The sequence below is a fragment of the Tursiops truncatus genome, chromosome 3, assembly GCF_011762595.2.
Source record: "Tursiops truncatus isolate mTurTru1 chromosome 3, mTurTru1.mat.Y, whole genome shotgun sequence".
Lineage (NCBI taxonomy): Eukaryota > Metazoa > Chordata > Mammalia > Artiodactyla > Delphinidae > Tursiops > Tursiops truncatus.
In genome coordinates this window covers 164,108,728-164,117,511 of record NC_047036.1, presented here as the reverse complement: position 1 = coordinate 164,117,511, position 8,784 = coordinate 164,108,728, and the positions used below count along the sequence as shown (strand labels likewise).

The 8,784-nt window shown below is 55.1% G+C and overlaps 1 protein-coding gene across 10 annotated transcripts in view; it reads left to right on the top strand.

Annotated features, from left to right (window-relative positions):
* Positions 1–778: 778 nt before the first annotated feature.
* Positions 779–8,784, top strand: part of DNM2 (dynamin 2) — a 94,987-nt gene continuing 86,981 nt past the window's right edge. For 5 of the 10 annotated variants that reach the window (XM_033854320.2, XM_033854315.2, XM_033854310.2 and 2 more), the window contains exon 1: positions 1,320–1,647. In XM_033854320.2, coding sequence (XP_033710211.1) covers positions 1,539–1,647 — 109 coding nt within the window. In that variant the 5' untranslated portion in view covers positions 1,320–1,538. Of the gene's footprint in view, positions 802–1,318; positions 1,648–8,784 lie in introns of those variants that run through there. The other 5 variants (XM_033854318.2, XM_033854319.2, XM_033854312.2 and 2 more) reach the window with 2 other exon arrangements.

The window sequence follows — 8,784 nt, the reverse complement described above, 5'->3', positions numbered from 1 at the left end:
TCATCGGGTACTCGAAAAGATCCAGGGGCTTCCCTGGAAGAATCTGCCTGCCAATGCAGGGAACACGGTTCGAACCCTGGTCCGGGAAGATCCCACGTGCTGCGAAGCAACTAAGCAACTAACAACTACTGAGCCTGTGCTCTAGAGCCCGCCAGCCACAACTACTGAGCCCGCGTGCCACAACCACTGAAGCCCGCATGCCTAGAGCCCATGTTCTGCAACAAGAGAAGCCACTGCAATGAGAAGCCCACGCACTGCAACGAAGAGTAGCCCCTGCTCGCTGCGACTAGAGAAAGCCCACACGCAGTGAAGACCCAACACAGACAAAAATAAAAAATAAATAAATTTATTTTTTAAAAAAAGATCCAAGATGCGTTGAAGTTCAAGAGGCAGGGGAACAACGTTGCAGCGTTAGCCGCATCAAGACAGGCGTGAGCGGAAGGTATTCCTAGAGGAGAGCACAGCGTTTGCAAGGGCATGGAGACGTCTTAATAGGAATGAAAGTGGGAGCCAGCGAGGCCGTGCTAGACTGCCTCTCCCTAGGAACCATTAACAGCCTGACTCTCACCTTCAAAGTGCATTGGGACCCCGCGCAGGGAGCTGATTTGCAAGCCCGGGCCCGAGACGCATTCTGGGACTTTTAGTTTTCTCTAGAGCCCAGAAACTCACAAGTGAGGATCGCCACTGCATCCTACCAGGAGGTGGCGCGCGTTGGCGAGTACTGCGGGCCTACCCTCTGCTCCGGAAGACTCCAGTAGTCACGACAATCACAAGAACGGGAGGAGGTTCTTTGATGGACAGGTACAGTTTTCAATCAGAGTCAAGATTCGGAGGTTAAGTCCCACTCTCTTGATTTGTTGGCTGATGAAACGGGGTGATATTTATATAAACCAATGGGAAATTTTTAGGGAACTAGGTAGCGTCAAGTGACAGACCGTGGTTAAGAACCGATCCCTAGTATCATTGGCCAGCTTTGTTGACTGGCGGTCTCCCTGCCAATAAGATTGGCGGATGTTCCTGCTATCTTGGAACTGCCCCTAATAGGCGGGGCCAAAATGCCTTTTCCCGAAACACCGCCTCCGGGCCTGGATAACTCGCTTCCCGCCGCTATTGGCTTCTAGCACAATAGCGACAGTTCTTTTGTCCAATGAGTCCGAGAGAAGGTCCCCAGGGGGAAGACTTATTTGGCCGTAGGCCCGTGCTTCGCTTTCATTGGCTTGTGTGCACGAGTGACAGCGCAGCCGACCAATCGGGGGGTGGCGCGAGAGCTTTGGGTGCAGCCCCAGGGCCCGGGCGGGAGGTCGCTTGGGTCGGGTGTTGCCTGAGAACCGGATGAGGCGGCGACCGTGAGGCCGAGCCGGGAGCGGGCGTCGCGCCGAGGCCCGGGCGGGCGGGGAGCAACGGCCGCGGACGCCGCGGGGCCGCATCGTCGAGGGCCAGGGGCGGGCGGGGAGCGCTGGGCTCTCGGGCCGGGGCCGCCGGCGCCATGGGCAACCGCGGGATGGAAGAGCTGATCCCGCTGGTCAACAAGCTGCAGGATGCCTTCAGCTCCATCGGCCAGAGCTGCCACCTGGACCTGCCGCAGATCGCCGTGGTGGGCGGCCAGAGCGCCGGCAAGAGCTCGGTGCTCGAGAACTTCGTGGGCCGGTGAGCGAGCGGGGCGGCGACAGCGGGCAGGCGGCGGCCTAGGGCGCGGAGGGCGGACCGGGAATGGCGCGTCCTGCGCCGCCGGCGTAACTGCGGCGCTTGCGTGCCCGCGACGGGGACGGGGACAGGGAGGCGGGCCCTGTGGGACGCCCTGGGCGGAGGGCTCCCTGCCGGGGCTGGGGGGCGTGGGCCAGGAGGTGCGGTGAACCCCCGCCGACTCTCTGGCCCCCGGCTGTAGTGGGTGAATTATGCCATCTGGTTGTCTGTGGGTCAGGGATAGGTTCCCCTTCTCTGTCCGAAACCTGTCACCTAGATATCTATTGGGCCGATCCCTGCGGTCTGGCTGGCTGTTCATTTATCTGGAGCAGTTTCTGTCGTCTGGTTGGCTGTCTCTCTGTCCTGGATAGGTTTCCCCGCCGCCACCATTTGGCTATCCATCTGTCCAGTACCGCAGGGCAGCCCCCTGCTGCCTGGCTAGCTATCCAGAATGACCTGTCCTGTCTGGTTGCCCATCCGTGCCCTTCCCAGACTTTAACACTTAGCTATTCCTCTGTTGGGTTACCCACCTGGCCTCTGCTGTCTGTCTGACTGGCTGGCTGGACCTAGGAGACCCTGTTGTCTGGCTCTCCTGGGCTGACTCTTCAACTTGGTGCCTGGTGAACGCTGGCTCCTCTCTTCCAAGTGGACCCTTTTGTCTGTCTGTCCTGGTGTCTGTCCTTCTCCTAATCTGCCTGTCAGTGCACTAGCCGTCACCTCTGTGGCAGGGGGTGGTGGGAGCAAGCAGAGGAGAAGGGAGCTGAAGGATGAGACCTGAACTCCTTTCTATTGGAAGTAGGACCCCAGGGGGAACTTCCTCCAGGAGTCTCTCCTGGCCCATGTCAGGGTGCCTCCGGGGCCTTGGAACATAGGGTCCAAACCCCAAGCTAAAGCCTGAAAATTGGGGGCCCTCCTTGGATCCTGGGAAGGAACTTCTTGCCTGATCAGGTTGTGGTGGCAAGAGCTGGTATACAGCCTTCCCTAGGCAGCCCTGAGAAGCCTCAGATTGCCCATCTGTCCAGTGGACAAATTCCACTCTCTGGGCTGTTTCCAGGATTCAGGAAGCTAATGGATGCAAATGGACCCTGTGGCCACTGAGGGCGGTTGGTTCTCCCCTCTCCCTTCCCCCACCTCTTGTCCTTCTGCCTCCCAGATGGGTGGCCACTTCTGCATTCTGGGAAGGACTCCATTTGTGACTGTGGCTGCCAAATAATAACGTCATAGTCATCATTATTATTATTGTTGTTATCAATGTTAAGAGATAATGTTCATCCAGCAGGCCCCAAGCTGAGTTGTTTCTTGGTTCAGCTCAGAAAAGACTTGCTATTTGCCCAAGGCCACCAGGCTGGCACTCAGTGGAGCCCAGCTGGGCACCCAGCCCCGCCCCTGCCTTCCCAGAGGCCTGGGGTTTTGCTCCCAGCAGCACGAATTTCCTCCTTTGCTGCTTTGTCTCTGGCTCAATGCCCTCTGTCTACTGTGGCGGAAAGGTGTGTACTTGGGATCAGCGCTGCGTGGGTTGAGCCTCGGGCTGGGCTGTGGGCCCCCTGCTTGGCCATCTTCCCGTCTGCCCAGGCTTCCGGTGAGCGTCTGTAAAGCTCTGTCCATTTCACCTGCCTTGTGACCTCGCACAGATTGTTTGACCTCTTTGAGCCTTAGTTTCCCCTCTGAAAAATGGGGCGATGGACCCTCAACAAGACTGTTGGAAGGATGCAGTGACATGGTGTGTTGAAAGTGCTCACTTAGCATGGTGCCTGGCACACAGTAGGTGTACTTGGATGGGGCTGTTACTCCCCAGGCTGGTTCCTTACGTATCGACAACAAAGGCTAGTCAGAATTGAAAGTGCTCTTCAGTTACACACTGGACTTCATTTAAGCCTTATGAGACTGGCACTGCTGTGATCCCATTTTCTAGAGCAGAAAACTGAGGCTCAGAGAGCTGCGCATTCTTGCTCGAGGTTGTTCAGTGAGGGATTGAGGGCTCTGGGTTGGAGACCCCGGGTCTCTCTCCCATCCCCACCTCTTCTCGGGCCCCCTGCCCTTCACCTTTCCCTCCCACCCACCCTGGCATCTGGCAACGGCCAACTGCTATTGAGCTGGCTCCTGTGGCAACCTCCTCCTAGAGCCTGCAGCGTGACGTCGGTCGTTAAGCGCATTAATTCAGGGCCCGAGAGCCAAAGCTGTAAAAAGGCCTCTCTTTGGGTATGGGGTGCTCAGACAGGAGCCAACTTCTTTTTATTTCTGGAGTGTGGGTAAGGCTTCTCAGCTACAAAGCCCTGCCATAGGGGGATGGCAGGCAGGCCTCGCTTTGAGTCCCACTGCCTGCTTCTTTTTGTGACTTTGGCTAAACTGTGCTGCAGCTGAAGACCCTTTTCCTCCCTTGCGCCCTGGACCCACACAGAGGGTTTCCCGGCTGGTTTCAAGGAACAAACAGGAGAGCATATCAAGCTCTGTGCCTTGGGGGCAGCACGGGCTGCTCTGTTTCCTTGCCTCCTCCTTGTGGCTTTTCTAAGAACTTGATCCGAGAGTGAGAATAGCCCAGATAGCCCAGCCCCGTACCAGGGGTTGCAGGTCCATGGCCACGGGGGCCGAAGCCTGCTTGCTCCGTCTTTTTTTTCACCAGCATGGAGTTTAAAATGTTTTGTTTTGTTTTTTATAAATTTATTTACTTTATTATTTTTGGCTGCGTTGGGTCTTCGTTGCTGCACGCGGGCTTTCTCTAGTTGCGGCGAGCGGGGGCTACTCTTCCTTGCCGTGCGCGGGCTTCTCACTGCAGTGGCTTCTCTAGTTGCAGAGCACGGGCTCTAGGCGCGCGGGCTTCTGTAGTTGTGACGCGCAGGCTTCAGTAGTTGTGGCTCATGGGATCTAGAGTGCAGGCTCAGTAGTTGTGGCGCACGGGCTTAGTTGCTCTGCGGCATGTGGGATCTTCCCGGACCAGGGCTCGAACCTGTGTCCCCTACGTTGACAGGCAGATTCTTAACCACTGCGCCACCAGGGGAGCCCTAAAATGTTTTGTTTTTAATTAGCTGTCAACATTTAAAAGTGAGATTTTGCATCAAAATCAGATTTTGGTCATGCTAGCAAAAACCCCAAAGATGTTTAGGGTTTAGTGGTGTAGAGCACAGGCTCTGGGCCCTAGGCCTGGCTCTAGCATGTTTGGCTGTGTGACTATGGCCCGATTCCTTTTCCGTAAAATGGGGTGATTACTAGGCCCTCTCTGCAGGACAGGGTGAGCTAACGTGTGTTGAGTGCATGGACCCTGTACCCGTGGCTGCTGCTGTTATAATCATCGTATTCTGGCCTCCCTGGGCCTGTGCCTGGCACCAACTGCCTGGGTCTCAGAGGCAGCAGCCACTGGCTGCCCCATCAGACTAGGAGTGGCCCCTTGAGCTGCCAGAGTCCCCACTACTCCCTAGTGCTTGCCCAGGCCCATTTCATATTTGTCCGGAGCCTCCTGGCCCCGGAAACCTTTAAGGTTAAGGCCCAGGGCTTGTCCTGCCCTGTACCAGCAGATAGACCTGTGGCCCTAAAGAGAGGGGAGGATGTGGCTCCCTGGTGACCCTTGTCATTTAGCCTCAGGGTCTGGCAAAGGGAAGGGCTGTAGAAATATTCCCTTGGGAAAAGAGCAGGAAGGGGAGGCAGAGGTTGAGGCCTCCAGCTTGGAGTCTCCCAGTCTTGGACTTGATCCTGTCAGTCTTTGTCTTCCGAGCCTCAGTTTCCCCTCCTGGGAAATGGGGCTCTTAACATTACCTCCTCATGGGCCCCATTCAGGCCACCAGGTTGGGTGTGTTTCACCTCTTAGGGCATTGAGGGTGGAGTGAGGATTAAATGAGTCTCGGAAGAGTGTCTGGTGTGAAAAAGCACTTAAAAGGTAAAAGGTCAGGCATTTTTCATTCGTTCATTGAAAAGTGTTTTCTGAGCATGTTCACTCTGTGCCCGGTTCTGTTCTAGGGCTGCAGACACAGCCCTGAGCAAGATACCAAAGCCCCTGCCCTGGGGGAGCTGACCTTCCAGCAGGATGCAGATAAAGAAGAAACAAGGTAGAAGATAACCGTTTTATGGAAAAAAAAGAGAAGATTATGGAGAGGGCAGGGGGAGGTTATAGGTTTAAATGGAGGGTCAGGGAAGGCCTCCATGGGAAGGTGACATTTGAACAGAGACTTAAGAGGTGAGGGAGGACCTGTGGAGATCTGTGGGAAGAGCGTCCCAGGCTGTGGGAACAGCCAGGGCAAAGGCCCTGAGGTGGGAGTGTGCCTGGAACACGGTATAGTGGGCGAGTGGGGGGAGGTGAGGTGAGGGGGGTACTGGGGTGGGGCGGGGTGCAGGCCACGTGGAGACTTGGAGGCCAGGGAGGGCCCTGGGTAGAGGGAGAGCTGCTGGTGGCACTGTTGTGATCCTTCTGGATCTGGTTCTGGGCAAGCTGAGGGCTCTTGCCTTTGATGTGCAGCTCCGCCTCGGCGCTCTCAGTGAGTAGTGGCTGTGAGCACATGTAGGGCCCGGTGCCATTTTTCTTTTGACAAGAAGCAGCTACCCACGGACTCTACCGTTTCCAGCTGCGTTTCCATTTGGTCTCGGGTGATGGGTCCCTGCAGGGAGACGTAGCTGTATCATGGGGCCGCTGCGGGGCACACAGTGGGTACTGGATGAATGCGTGTCAGATGACCGTTGGCTCACGTCCCTGCCAGACTGAGGGGTGGGCACATGGCTTGCTCTTTGGGCTGGTTTGTCCCTTAACAGCTCTTCGGTGTTCAAATGACAGCTGCTGTTTCCATGGTCCTTCGTTTCAGGCAAAGCCGAAGGGCCTTTGCCTGTGTGATCTGTAGTACCCAGGCCAGCCGGAGCAGGGAGAGTCCAGAGGCACCTGTGGGAAGGTGGCATCCATCAGCTGAATGACCTCACTTCTTGGGCCTCAGTTTCTTTGTCTGGAAAGCGGGGTTCATGATGGTTCCTCTCTCCTGGGAGCGGGCTGAGCATTCGAATGAGCTAATCCTTGTGAAACATTAGACCTGTGCATTTTGTATAGCCCTGGGTCAGGACTCTGAAGATCAGTTGTTCATTTCTCTTTCCTTAAAGAAAAGGAATTCATGATTGTTAATATAAGTAACGCCTCATTTTAGCACAGACACTCATTGAGCACCTGTCAGTGTACTTTGAGCTCTGGGGATGCAGCTGGAACCAGCTGGTGAACCAGGTCCTGAAATGCTTGTGGGAGCCCGTTCCTGCTGTTTCTCAGTGGGAATGGTGACTGGCCATGAGAGTTTTTTTATGCTCATTCAGCATATGATGGTGGGAAATTGGGAGCAAAAAAGGCCCAACAGTATCGAATTGACTAGACAATGTGTCCAGACAACCAACTACGAAATAACTACTCAGAGTGATCTAGAAGAGAATTGAATGACCCAGAAAGCCTGTGCAAGACCTGTTAGGGCCCAGACCAAATGGACGTGTGAGCCCATCTTATTCCAAACAGTTGTATTTTCATAGTAAAAAGCCTGGAAAAATGTACAGCTTCGAACCCCACATGTGGGTTGTCTCCCCACATAATTCTTTATTCGTTTTGGCTCATTTGGGGATTATGTTTATAACCAGGAAGACAGATTTCTCCAGAGCTCAGCTCTGGGCTGCCCAAATGCTTTTCAGAGTTATTTGTCTGGGGATAATGGCCCTTGCTAGGTACACGGATTGAAATCCTCTGGTAAAAAGTCCAGTTCATTGTGGGTGAGGGCAGAGGATGGCCTCGTGGACAGTTCCAGATTTGGAGTTTTCAAAGGTAGTGCGGGCAGAAAACGCTGGGCATGGCATGGAACCCTGTGTCTCTCCGGTGTTTGCATTTGGTTCAGAGCCACATCTGCCAAGGTTTTGCCCGATTTGAATGAAAATGCCGAAATTACAGGCCCCTCAGCTGCAGAAAGAAATGGGGACGTCGGCTAACCCTTAATTTACTGGGGTTGCCAACCGCATACTGTAATTAAGCCCTTATTGTTAGAGCTTTGGAAAAATGCAAGCCAATAATGAGATATTTATAGTCCATTAGCCCCAGTCCGAATAAAGAAAAAAATTACCCTGCCTCCGAGGCAAAATGGCACTAGAGAGAAAAGGCTCCTGCTTCCAGGTACATTGGGGTTCCTGTTAGTATTGGCAGTGAGGTCCCTGCTAGATGCTGGGGATTTTCCCCTTTGGAGTCACCCTCACCTTGAACAGGGAGCTGGGTGGCCCTTTCGGTTTCACCTGCTGCTGGATGTTTATAACACAGTAAGAGCTGATGTTTGTGGAGAGTCACTGTGTGTCGTGCCCCAGGGACTTATGTCTAAAATCTGACCACATGGTCCCAGCCATCCTTGGGGGCAGATACTGCCCTTAGCATCCCTGCTTCACAGGTAGGGAAACTGAGGCCTCAGAGGTGGACTGGCTTGAAGTCACATAGGGAGGAGGGCAGGAGCGGGCCCTGAGCCGGGCCTGTCTCCTCCAGAGACCACTGCCCAGGGATAGTGGGGTTGGGAAGTTGTGGCCATGGCTTTTGGCTGTCAGGTCAGTAGTGGACACTACGGTGCTTGTATCTGGGGCTGGGGCCGAGGTGACGGATGGAGCGATTTCTGGCTTTCCGGATCCTTGAGGTTAACTCTGTGTCTGACAGCATGCCGGGTGCTGGGGACCCAGCGGGGACCGAGATGGACAGAGGTCAGCAGAATGGTTAAATGAGCAGTGACATTCTGAAGATGGAGAAGTGCAGTGAAAACGATGGGGAGAGTGAGAGAGTGGTTGGGCAGGGGCTGCTTCAGACGGGGTGGTCAGGGCGGGCCTGCAATGGAGCCAGCCCCTTGCAGACGCCAGAGAAGGGTGTCCCAGGCAGAGGGCTCCACAGGTGCCCCCTTCAGATATGGAAAGGGACCTGAGTCGAAGGCAAGACCACTGGGCCCATGGGGGTCAGGAAACTGCCTGTCAGATGCCTATTTTTCCTAAGTTTTTGTTTGTGTTTTTTTGTGGTTTTTTTTGCGGTACGCGGGCCTCTCACTGCTGTGGCCTCTCCCGTTGCGGAGCACAGGCTCCGGACGCGCAGGCTCAGCGGCCATGGCTCACGGGCCCAGCCGCTCCGTGGCATGTGGG